Source organism: Furipterus horrens, unplaced genomic scaffold, assembly GCF_987537825.1.
Source record: "Furipterus horrens unplaced genomic scaffold, mFurHor1.1.pri manual_scaffold_17, whole genome shotgun sequence".
Lineage (NCBI taxonomy): Eukaryota > Metazoa > Chordata > Mammalia > Chiroptera > Furipteridae > Furipterus > Furipterus horrens.
In genome coordinates, this window is record NW_028327187.1 from 98,319,958 (window position 1) to 98,333,611 (window position 13,654).

Genomic DNA, 13,654 nt, shown 5'->3' on the forward strand with positions numbered 1-13,654 from the left:
ACTTGATGCTATAAGAGGCATGTACCTTTAGCAAGAAGAGAACCGGCCGGCCCCTTTCAGGAAAGAACTTTCTGTATAGTAGTGAGGAATGAAACCTGGCTCTGGAGATTTAACATGGGAGATGAAGTGTATAGAAGAAAATGGATGTCATGGGTGGAGAACATTCAGATGACACTGTTGTCCTGGAAAACCAAGGGAAAAGCTAATATACATACATGCGAATGGAGAGAGAGAGAGAGGATCTGAATACAGAATAAATGCGAATCGGAGCCATGGAAGGGGGGGAAAGACTGAAGATGCTGAAATCGTTGAAAAATGCTTCAGACAAAAATAACCCCTAAGTTTCTGAGACCAATAAAGTGTTGCTGCACTTCTTCTCTAGTGCTAACATACCATTCCAGTTTGTAAGCATAGACAAAGATTTTGCACAATCTGAAAATGCAGGACCAAATTCATTAGGGTGCTTTAAAATATAATACCCCCTACTACCAAGTGGGAGTAGTTGTTTATCTGCTACTGAGCCCAAGGAATCCTGATTAGTACAAATGGTCAAGCATCATTCCTTTGTCTTTTGTTCAGGGGAGTTTATACTCCCTTACATTTTTCCAGTATGTTATTTTTTCATTATTATGTAACAAATGTTGTAAGTGCCATGCTGTTTTTTCCACTTTTTATTTTCTCTTTCTCCACCAAGGGAAGATGTTATTGAAGCTAACTCAATGAATTTTGCATGGTACTATTGGTTTTCTATCTGGGTAATTATTACCGCTCTCAGGACATCATAAAAGTCCTGTTTGATGGGCCCAACTCCTAAAGTAAGCTACAGTTTCTAAAAGGCTGTTATTTAATCCATCTTTACTGAGCTTGCAGGACCTAACCTCATGGGCTGGTTCTGTGATCACTGTGTGTAGAACTCCCACAATGGGTCTTATTTATCAACCCTTTATAGAGCATTTGAGCTGTGGGCGGAGTGGGAGAGAATGTAATAGTGGATGTGGAGGCATTATGCTGCAATAGATAGCATCTTAGTCTGCATCTCTTACATACCAGGCACTGTTCTAGGCACCGGAGATAGTGTGAAGAAAGAAATACACGCCGATACTGGACCTTATCCAGTTTATATTGCAGTGGGGGAGATGACCACTAAGTAAGATTAATATGTCAAACGTATACGATGTTATTGGAAAATGGCAACAGCAGAAATAAAGGAGGAATGAGGACTAGGAAGTATGTGGGTAGATGGAGTGCCAATAGAAGACCTAGCTGAGAAAGTACCATTTAAGTGATAGCTCGAAAGGCATGAGGAATGTATTGTCTAGATAAGGGCGGAGCATTTAAGCCAGAGGGAAGAGGAAGTGCGTAGCCCTAAGGCAGGAGCACGCCTGGAGTGTCGGAGAACAGAGACTGTGACTGGAACTGACTAAAAGGTGTCCAGTGGCAGGAGAAGAGCTCAGAGAGGTGAAGGAGATTAAGGGTCGGTGGGACTGTGGTGAGAACTGGGCTTTTACTCCAAGTGAAAAGGGAGGTTACCGGAGAGTTGAGCTGACCACTGTTGTATCTAACTTCTCTGTCGGTTGTGTTTGAGCATATATCCCCAGGGAGCAAAAGTGAAAGTAGAAATATTGTTCAGTAGGTTATTTTGAAGCCTCCAGACTCCTGAGAGATGATGTGGTAGCGGGGAGCCTAGTAATCGTCATTTCCTGCATGTGCTTTGAGGTTCAAGCCAATGGCAGTTTCTGATGGATTGAGTGTGGCATTTGAGAGAAAGGGAAGGGTCAGACAGGATTCTAAGGTTTTGTCCTGAACAGATGGAACTACGTATTGAGACCTCAGACACTAAATTCAGAGGTGAAATGAGGAGGAAGCCAGCAAAGGAGATGGAGTAAAGACAGGTTTTGAGGCAGGAAGAAAGCTCTTGATGCTTATAGTGTAGGAAGCTAAACCACGAAGTATTTCTACGAAGTACCCTTTGAGTCAAAGTATGTTAAATAAGCTGAGGCCTGAGAATCAGCCATTGAATATAGTAGCATGGAGGCCTATGGTGACCAAAAACAGGAGTTTGGATGGAACTAAGGGAGTAGGTATGAGGGGTAGTTTTCACCCCTCATCGCAAGATAGCCCCACGGAAGGCCCCTTTTTCTCCTTGGTGGCGCACAATTCATAGAGTGAGGGACAAGGCCCTCCCTTTTCCAGCACCATCTTTATTTGACATTTTATCTGTAGTTTTATAGGTATTTGAGAGAATGAAAGAAGATGGAAGCTTTAGGAGCTGCTAATCTGACCTATTTTAAAACAGCGTATATTTCTTTGGAGAACAAAGGCACGTATGGCCAGATCCAGGCAAAAAGGGAGTTTCAGTGATGGTTTTAGTCAATTCCTTCAACACTCTTTATCTGTGGATTTTTGAAAACTTCTCTCACATTTCAGTGAGCAAGGTGTTCTACTCAGTCTGGTGCCAGTTTGTCCTAACCTTGCTTTGAAGATTATTGAGATCCCTTTCACAGAATGACCCCGTGTGCTATTTTGTCGGGGACATTCTTAGTTTATGTCATTCTGTTGGTCACAGCTCAATTATTTCTAGCTTCCCATTGTACAATAAAAAGTGTCCCAATTTGGGGAATAAGTTACATGAAGAGCCTCCTCTAATCCCCTCAGAATCCCTGGAGAGCAGGTATCTTTATTGTTATTTTAATGGAATGTACCGAGGCTCAGAAAGGTGGAATCTCTAAATGTCAAACAGGTGGTAAGCAATGCACAGAGAATTCAAACCAACTGAGAACGCCGTGACTCCCAAACTTTTCTTTTCATTACCCTCTTAACTGTCTCCTTGCTACCCTACATTTTCTCATTTGAAATCGACCGTCTATAGCTGTGTCTGAAATGAAATGTTTTCTGGACTCTGCACTGTCTTTAAAGTGATGTTACTTAACAGAACTCAGCTAGCACCTAAACATTGGTAACTATGTAGAGACCATTAAGTCCCCCTTCCTTGGGCCTATTCTCTATTCATACACCAGTTACCCAGTTTGCATATAACATCCAACTGGCAATAGGGGACAGTAATTGAGCTGTACACAGAGTTGCCAATCAGCCTACAGACTGTTAGTACCCATTCTAGGTGAACAGGCCTTCCTTCTTATTTGGTGCCCATGCTGAATTAATGGTAAAGAATTTTGAATATAATATTATCCCTGACTACATTCAAACTATCAGGTCACCTTTGCTGTGACTTATAGTCCGATGTGTTCAAATCCATTTGATTCATTTTCATTGTCATCCCACTGACATCCCTACCTGACATAATTATTGTGACATATATATGAAAAAGTGTACATAAACTAATTTGATAGACAGCATAAGGAACTCCATTTTTATATGGTCATGTCATTGTTTTCAAATATCAACACAACTCTCTGTTACGTCACTTTTGTCTGTCACGTCACTTTTGTCTGTCACATTGGGAGAGTAATAGTACCTGCTTCATAGATTATTGTTTTGTTGTGGTGATTACTATTGTTATTTATGTTACAATTATTGGAATGATGTGGTTAACCAAGCAAAATATTTAAGCTCAGATATTACCCTGATATGTTCAGTTTTGAGTTTGTCTCTGTTAATGTAGTACAAATTGATTATTCCAGTAACTGCTTAGAATAAAGAGATTATGATCATGACATTTAGAAGGCCATTAATAATTTCTTTCCATCATTTATGAAGACAACATGGTTTTCTGATTCTACTCTTTGTAATTTGTTGTTCAAAAAATATCCAGTGTGTATAAAATAGAAACCACTGTGATAGGAAAGGATGAGTCTACAACTGTTTAATTCAAAGACTAGGAGTTTCTGTCATTGTTCTTATTGTTTTATAGTAGCATATTTTAATTTTTTTCTCTTTTTCTATGATGTAGTTCAAATCCTGCTATTACTCTTGATAGTTGTGAATGGTATACATTTAGTTAGAACATGCTTATTTTTTCTAAAGTGCTCAGAGTCCCTTAGAAATAGAATTTACCTTTGAATGGAGAACAAATTAAAAGTATTGGAAAACACGTGTTCCAATAAGTGGCTAAAGGCAGACAATTCAGAAGCCAAAAGTTTGGTATTGAGAAATTGAATTTGGTAGCTTCGCCTAGGTTCTTACCTTTAATAAGATTTTGTGGCTGCTTTATTCTCACGGATTTGTTAGTCCAGCTATCAATTAGAACCTTCCATAGTTGTCACCATGCTTGTGTAAACAATTTCATAATGTCTGTGTGAAAAAGATTTTCAAGATAACCCAGAAGTTTCACCTGCTAATTGGTATGGGATCCGGTGTACATGCAATCCCCAAACACCACAATGTGTGTGCTTTGAAATGCTGGAGTAGAATCCAAGGTATCTATATGAGTCTGTTGCCTTTGGAGTTTCCCCACTGATGAGATGAACCTGAGTTTTTCATTTGCTACCCTTGACATCATGGTGTGAAATGGATGTTTTCTAGCTAAACTATAAGTACTTAAAAAAAGACTATCATTTATAGTGTCTTATTTCAGTCATAATTTATTATGCTAAATTTTAATTAGTACATTAATTGTGCATTATATTTTTCCTGATTAGATATATTCTACTGTGTATTGGCTCTTTTAGCTTTTTCACCCTGACCTTGAGTGTACTAATCCTAGTTCATGAAACTCTTTTTCAAATAACTTTTAAAAGAATATATTCATTATTTACATGGGAGAATCTTTTGAAATATTAAAAATATTTGCTGGGGAAATAGTCTACTCTAGATGGTTACTTATTTCTCTGAAAGTATTCCTGATGTGGAATACCGTATCTATATATATGACTTTTTCTGCTGTCTGTCTTTATTTACTTTCATTCAGAGGACACTAGATTTGCACTGTAAAATTGACACCTGACACGTGGTTTTTTATTTCATTTTATTTTTTAATATGCTTTATTGATTATGCTGTTACAGTTATCCCAATTTCTTTTCCCTCTGCCCTTTCCCCCTCCACCCAGTGACCCACCTCTCCAGTTGTCCCCCCCCTTAGTCCATGACCATTGATTGTACATATAGTTCTCAACGTCTTCCTGTCTACTCCACTCCCTCCTACTATGCTTGTTAATTCCTGTACCACCTCCCTCCATTTCCCCCTTCCTCCTCTCTGCTGACCTCCCCCCAATATGTTCCCCATACCTATAATTCGTTTCCCACTCTTGTTGCCTACTTAGTTTGCCTTTGTTTCAATTCCCTAGCTTCTGTTGTTGGTTCTTGTAATGCAGTTTTCATTTTAATGTTCATAGTTTTGATCCTCCTTCTTCTAAACCAGTCCCATTAACATCTCATATAACAGTGGTTTGGATCTGATGAACTCCTTCAGTTTTATTTTGTCCTGGAAGCACTTTCTCTGCCCTTCTATTCTGAATGACAGCTTCGTTAGATAGAGTAGTTGTGGTTGTAGGTTTTCACTTTTCATTATTTTGAATATTTCTTGCCAGTCCTTTCTTGCCTGCAGAGTTTCTTTTGAGAAATCAGCTGATAGTCTTATTGGGACCCCTTTGTACATAATTCTCTTCTTCTCTCTTGCTGCACATGTGGCTTTTTAAAATTAAATAAATAAAATTAAATTTATAGTTAATTTCCTTAGTCACACTTACCATGTTTCATGTGCTCGATATCCACATGTGGCTAGTGGCTAGTGTATTGAATGATGCAGGTATAGAATATTTTCATCCTTGCCGAAGATTCTACTGAGCAACACTCTACAGAGTGTGCATGTGTACATATGTTTTCCCATCTGTATGTACTCTGATATTATACCTTGGAAAATTTGCTTCAATGCCTATCAATCTAAATAAAGTTTTGAAAAAATAGTCTGATTTAGAATAGCCTCTTGCCACAAACTTAAGTGAAATCTTTGTATAATGTTGCTATTATTCACAGAAGTATTGCTTTTACTAAATATCAAATGCATTATAGCTTGCTTTTTCTGTGGGTAGTTATGTTTTAGGGTATTTTATATATATCCACATCTTTTTAATGACCATACTAATATAGTTGTGAATCAGGGGTTAAAAATCTATGTCTCTGTAGAGACACAATTAGCTAAACCCAACAGTATAGAATGCTAGTTTTGGTCCATTTCAATGTGTTTTTGTTCAAAAGTTAACTTTGGTTGGGTGAAATTAACAAAGAAACTTTAAAAACTTTTTGAAACTGAATGTATTTTTTCTGTAAATGAGAGTTCTTTGACACTTTTAGAGAGAAAAATTAACTTGCAGTTTTGTATTTAGATGAGTGTGTTTTTTCTAAATTAGTTAATTAGCTTTCCCCACTGTATATACTTACTGGACTGTCTATTTGATTTTCACTACAAAATATATACTTTTGCTGTGAAGACTAATTTCAGTAGTGTGTATATAAAACGCAAATTCTATTTTAATTATCTGAAACTTTATCTTTTCATTGTTTGTTACAATTTGCCTTTGTTGATTTTTTTCTTTTTTGCAGTCTCTCATTACAGTGCCTCAGCAATTATTATGTAAACAAGAGTTATGAGTAGAAATCTTTTTTTTTTTAAATATTAGCAATTCAGAATGCAAATGGCTTGTGCTTTCATTGTCATTTTGATGCTTCTGGTGCCAAGAAACCAATCTTGAGATTCACGTGATAAGCTGACAGGGTGAAATATCTTAAGGCTCGAAAGGGCAAGTAGAAGTTATAATTACTGTGTAGCCTACACAATCCTTGTACTGAAATATTCACCTTTGCTATCATACTGCAGGCCATAGAGCGAGAAAAAGCCGAGAAGTTCAGAAAACTACAAGATGCCAGCAGATCAGCTCAGGCCCTGGTGGAACAGATGGTGAATGGTAATTACACGGAGTTGAATTAGATAATCTTCTTAGGGATTTGATAAACACATAGGTTCATATTTATCAGCTGAATTATATTAGACAAGCACTTCCTGAATGCAAATTTAAATTAAAGTGAGCTTTTGAACTTTTTATTATTCTTTCTTAATGCTAAGGAAATTATTAAAGGAAATTCAGCTTTGAGTCCAATGAAAGAAAATGGGATGTGGTAGAATATTTTATCAATCTGTTGCAGAGAAATTAATTTTAACTCAAGTCTTGTTAGCATTTGTCCAAATAATTTAAGAGCATAAGGTTTACAGAAATAATGGAAAATATAAGCAATCCTATAATACACACACACAAACACACACACACACACATACACACACACATATATATATATAATATATACACACATACATATATAAAGCAATGATAACTTGATTATAAATCATTCTTTCAATGTATTTTTTCATTACCAACATATTATGTGGAAGGTTTCATCAACATGTTTCATTGCTAGTAATATATTTGACATTTGTTGTATTGCTTTTTATTTTTTTCAGTCATTTAAAAAATGTCTCCTAAGGGGAACTTTTATTTATTTTTTAATTTTATCTTTTTTTCAGTGATGTGGAAGTACAAAGCTTGCATAACATTGTTTTTCTTTTTAAGAATTGGCTAAAATTAATCTTTGCTAACACTTGGTACCTCAAAAGCTGTCCAAACAAATATGTTATTGACATCAATTGTGAACAAACTTCCTTCGATTTGTAATTGTTCTATTTACTGTATTCATTTCCAGATATAAGTAACTTATGAAAACCAGGTATAATACTATTTCCAAACAATATATATATATATTTTCATTTTTCAAAGGATATGTTTACGAAACTATCATAACCAAATGTAACAAGTCACCTTTACATGCATGTCACCTTTTTCTAGAACCTGCCTCCATTCTGGGGCATTGATTCTGTGTGTGAATAATTTTTTTACCTTAATTACCATCTTGGCATTCCAAAGTTCCATGATCTTCCTAGCAAATCAATTCATTTTCTTTACCTAATTAGCCCCAAGACTATATTTGGTTAAAAACAAATGCAAGTGCCCCCGCCCCCCTAAATTAATTAATTAATTAATTTTTAAAAAGAGTATAGTTTGAGAATAAAGGGCAACGAACAAAGGGAACTAAGGGGGGAATTTGGCAATGTGAATAAATAAAGGTTTGCACATTAAAAAAACAAATATAGGCAAATATGTTTGGGTTAGAAATTAATGCAGAATATTAAAAGGTTGTCATAAGTGCTTATTGCTGGGTGGTTTAACTGATAAGATTGGCAACAGTGTATTCATTTAAATAAAATTATATGTTGTAAGTTTTTTCTTTTAGCTGTTATATATTTCCCCCTTAGGGCCCACATGATCACTTTTTTATTTTAATAAGCTGATGTAAGATCCATATTTTAAGTCTCATTTCATTTTATAATTAAGCATATCTTACCTCAGAAAGTGGCATACACTGAATTATTTTTTAAAAATCAGTTAAAATTTAGAAATCAAGGGAATTAGTTTTTTGGTAATTGAAACTACCAGGATTAGAACAATCATATAATTAGTGATAATATCATTTTCTAGACCATTGCCTTCATAGCTCTAACTTTTTGAAGCATGAAGAAAAATCAGGACATATATTAGGTTCTTAATAAATATTGACTGATTAAATTCTGTTTAGCAGAGCAAAATTAAGGAAGTAATTGAGGTAATTACATTGGTAATTTTGGTCAGAAAATAATTAATAATGCTTCTGAAGGAAAATGCTAACTTGTGTAGAAAGCAAAGAGCAGGAAGGGATAGGGGATTGACTTGAGACATTCTTCATTGGTTGACTGTATATATTCATCAAATTTTAAACTTACTTGTTATGCCAGTGAAGGTATGGTCTAACCGATAGGTGGTTAGACTCAAATTTAGGCTATAACTGGAGCACAGCTCTGCTGCTTCATTCAGTCAGACAACTGACTAAAAAGTAGACTCAAAGATTCTGACTTCTCTTTTTGTTCCTTTATTTTGAGTTCCTAACACAGGACAAGTTGTGTAATGTTTAATTTATGTTTCCTATAGTTATGTTATATTGAGAAGGGGATTTCCACATTATTTCATTTTTTGTAAAGGATACATATGACCTTCTTTAAGGTTTATTTTATATTTATTTAAACATCAAACAGTGTAAAATAATTATTCAAACTTATAATCTTTCACACGTACATGTTCATATACATATACATATGCACACACACACATACACACAGTCTTATCAGTCAAGTATAACAAAAAATTTGGTTTAGATAAATCATTTTCCTTTATTGATATTGAAATAACAAAAAATATATCAAAGCATTCATTTGAGAACATATGAAAGCATAGCTCAATTTTCCTCTTTCTTCAATCTGTAAAATGGTTTCACCACAATTTCCAGAGATACTCTTAATATAATCATCTAATAGGGTTAGTGATGTTTTCTACATTACATTGCGCTTCACTTACAATTTCTGATTGTAGTTTCCTGTGTGTTAATTAAGAGCCTGAAGACAATCACAGCAAGGAAATGTTTAAATATCATTGGTAATTATTAGTAAAAGAACATCTCAAAACTGTCATTCCCTGAGTGTTAGATTATAGTGTTTAGGGTGATACCTAATAGTAAGTCCGCTAATGTTCATATTTAAATAGCACAGACTGATAACACACGGTCAGGAGGTCCTCTTCTATGTAATATTAACTAGTTAACAGTATTCTTCATATTTTGATTCATAGCTCATCAAATACTTCAAAGGGATGATGTCATTTGAGATTGGGCAACAAAATTTTGTCAGATGGGCAAGGTCAGGGCTTATAGTCACTTTGACTCATCTCAAAGCCACTCACTCACTCTTTGTTTTACATTATTGTGAAAGGTTTTCAGTGGCGATGTTGTAATCTAATGAAAAGAGGTTCTGCAATTGGTCTGTATTTCAATGGGGCAAGGAAATAGTGTTATCTGCTGTCATGTGGCCCCTCTATTGTGAACGAGTAGCTTTCCACAGTTACGCCTACTTCCTCTTCTCTTACTCTTTCCTCAGTTCTGGGCAATTTGATTTATGTCTCCTCTTTCTCCATGGGACACATGGGATGATGTTCTATACAGAGTTCACGTTCAAATGTTGCTAAAAGATAGACACATTTTTCTTTAATCTCCAAAGGAAGAGTCTCTGTGCTTGTGTGTGTTTGTGTGAAGGGAGGAAATTATAATAGTCACTACTGTAGAAAATTAGTTGCAAAAAAAAACAAATATGTGTTGGAATCTGATTTTTTCTCTTATAATTCAATAATGTTTAGAAATAAAGTGTAAAAAGAGCTATATTAGTAAATTTATGTATTATATTTATTGTGGGTGTGAATTTTACATAACGCTATTGATTTTTAAAAGGTATTATTAAAAAAAGACGTGATGTAGCAGTCGTATAAAAGTGTGATCAAAGAAGCCTCTAGATTTAGTCTGTGACACTCTGATCTTATTTTCATGGACTCTGAATAAATTAATAGTGTAGGCTGTTACATTGAATGCCAAATGAACTTATAATGACCCTCCCTTAATATGCCACAAAAATCAGTCACTATTTATAAACAACTTTATTTTAAGTTTTCATTCCAAATATTCTTCTAATTCAAGAGCTATGAAAACAAAGGTTTGCATCATTCTACCCTGGCTTCATCGCTGATGATGAATATACTTGGTGAGGAATACTTCACTTTAAGTGGCAGCTCTGAAGGACTTGCATGGAAGGTGGTGCACAATTAAAATTATTCTAACAGTGTGTTATGCACTGTACACTAGTAATAAAATTAATGGATGCACTTCAAGTAATGATCCATTTCCTCTGGGTGCAATATATTTATTCATAGACTATTTCAGGGGTTGTTTAGACTATGAGATGTGAATGGATTATGATCCATTATCCCTGAGATTTTAATGTGCTGCTACGAAATGGTTTCCATAAGGATTGTTCATAATACCTGGTGAATTAGTGTTTGTATTCCTAGGTAACTAACAAAAAAAAATAAAGAAACAGATGCTCAAATAATTGACGCTTAAAACATTGCAGATATTTACACTTACAAACTGTCATAGAACTTAACTTTTTCAGTTGAGTTAAGGAGCATAATTCAATGAAATGCACATAAAACAATTATATATAATAGTAAAATTATTTATCTGTAAGTATTTGAAACTTTTAGTACCCTTATTTATTCTACCAAAGTTTTAAGGGACTTTTTCATAGTATCACTGCACTACTGCATAACGAATGGCCGTTTAATTCATGAAGCCGAAGTAATGGCATGTTTTGTTTTAGTTTAAGACATATACATTAAGTAAGGTGACATGTGACAGTGCTTTTGTTCCTCCCCAAAGTATTTTAAACAAACTTGAAGCAAGAGAGACTGTGTATTTGTGTTTGGCTTTTTGCAGCCATGGTTATTGCTCCCCTCATGTTTCTATCTGTATGAAGGAAGCTATGGATTTAGTATTGCATGAGTAGTCAAGTACAGCGCATCTGTTCTGCACCTACTCTCAGCTGAGAATCCTCTCAGATACCAGGGGCACTATTTTTCTGACAAGGGCTTATAGTTTAGGACACAGTACACTGTAGTTGAGCAGAAAGCATATCCACACATGAATTAATGCAATATTTGCATACAAACCCTTCATAAGAAGACATCTCGTTCTCTAGGGTCAATATGATATGTGTGGCAGTGAAATCTAGAAATTTCTGTTTCTAATTTTTGGCACGATTTTATAACTTTAATATCAAATGATTACAGCTGTATGACCAAGATATTCTATGATTCTCTAATAAACTTAGGAACTCATCGGTTGATAAATTTCTTTAAAAAATTTATACATGCACTTTTTATATCCTTTATTAGTGCCATACTATATAAAATTAGCACTAACTTAGCAAGTATTAATCATTAGTTTTTATAAATGACCTGTTTCAGCCATTAAAAAACCGACCTGAACCCCAAACACACACACACCAATTTCAACATTTGAAAGATCTGGTTTCTTTTCTTGTTTGCTACATGTTATTTTTCTTTAAGATTTTATTTATTTATTTTTAGAGAGAGAAGAACGGAAGGGGAAACAGGAGAGAAACATTGACATGTGATTGGTTGCCTCTCACAAGCCCCCCAACTGGGGACCTAGCCCGCAACCCTGACTGGAAATTGAACCTGCGACCGTTTGATTCGCAGGCCGGTGCCCAATCACACCAGCCAGGGCTACATGTCCTTTTGCAGTTCTTTATATTAACATTCACTAATATTTATTGGTTGCCCGGTACATGTCAGACTTTGTGTGATTACTTCACACATGTTAATTCAGAACCCTCATAGGTATCCTATGACATCAGTTCCTTTTTCATGTTCATTTCGTGGATGAAAAATATGAGACCCAATGAGATTAGATAACTGAGTCCAGTTCATTCATCTAGTAAACAGGGTCAAATTTAAACTGAGATCTACCTAATACCAGAGCTCTTACTGTGAATTTCTCTACCCTTCTGCCTACCTTCACCATTTATCTTAATGTGGAGATCCTTCTTTTACCTATTACTCTATTTTAATTGCCTTTCTTCAGTTATAAAACTCAATATGCTAATAAGTAGAAAGCATTGTGTTTCATAGTGGATTTGTCCAAAATTCACTTTTCTCATTTATTTTAATTCTTACAGTAATGTTTAGCATCTGAACATCTTTTCGGAGCACAACAAATTGAGCTGATAGTTTTGGGTAATGAACAACAAGGACTCATTAAATTTTATCTCTGAATTTTAATAAATACCACAGAAACTATTGATACTTTATTATAGTTTGATTTCTGTTATTCTGATTAAATTAGTCTGTATATTATTTATACTGAAAATTATGATTTTATTTTTCCAAACACTAGGAGGTCTTTGTATGGTTGGTCTCTGTCTGGTACAGTGAAATCTTTCTTTCTGTATTTCCTTTTCACTTAGATAAATGTTAAATAAGCCTCAATCCAGCATTGTCCATCAGTCCCTTTAATTTATTTTAGCATGTCTTATTTGCCTATCTGGGACTTCAACTACCATGGACTTCCTTCTTCTAAGTACTTATTCAAGTTTAATGTGTGCTGAAAATATTTCTCCTAAACATCTGATCATTTAAAAGAAGATTTTTAATCCTCACCCGAGAACATGCTTATTGATTTTAGTGAGAGGGAAAGGGAGGGGAAATGAGAGGGAGAGAAATATCAATGTGAGAGAGAAACATCAATCAGCTGTGTCTTGCACGTGCCCTGACTTGGGCTCAAACTTGCAACCCCGGCATTTTCCCTGACTGTGAATCAAGCCCGTGACCATTCAGTTTATGGGTCAATGCTCCAACCAACTGAGCCACATGGGCCAAGGCAACATCTGATTATTTAGATTCATGGCACATTTTTTATTCATGATCTAACATCATTTAAAATTCCCCTCCTGTGTATTTTTAAATTATTTTCTTTCATTTTACAGCAATAATGTTGACTTTTCTTGTAATATTTTTTCTCAAACTGAGTGCTTATGTGACTAGAATTTTGGATTCTTCTTTTATACTTTGTGGCAAACATGAACTTTTTACAACTATAGTTACCTAGTGGCATCCTGCCAAACATACTTTGGTACCATGCTTGGTCACTGCTCAAAACCAAATAATCACAAACAGTGTATCACACAACACATTCTGATGTTTCAATAAAACCA

The 13,654-nt window shown here is 35.1% G+C and overlaps 1 protein-coding gene across 1 annotated transcript in view; it reads left to right on the plus strand.

Annotated features, from left to right (window-relative positions):
- The window catches only part of DMD (dystrophin), a 1,939,482-nt gene that overhangs the window by 656,712 nt on the left and 1,269,116 nt on the right, over positions 1-13,654 (plus strand). Inside the window, exon 19 of the mRNA XM_090265340.1 lies at positions 6,773-6,860. Coding sequence (XP_090121466.1) covers positions 6,773-6,860 — 88 coding nt within the window. The remainder of the gene's footprint in view (positions 1-6,772; positions 6,861-13,654) is intronic.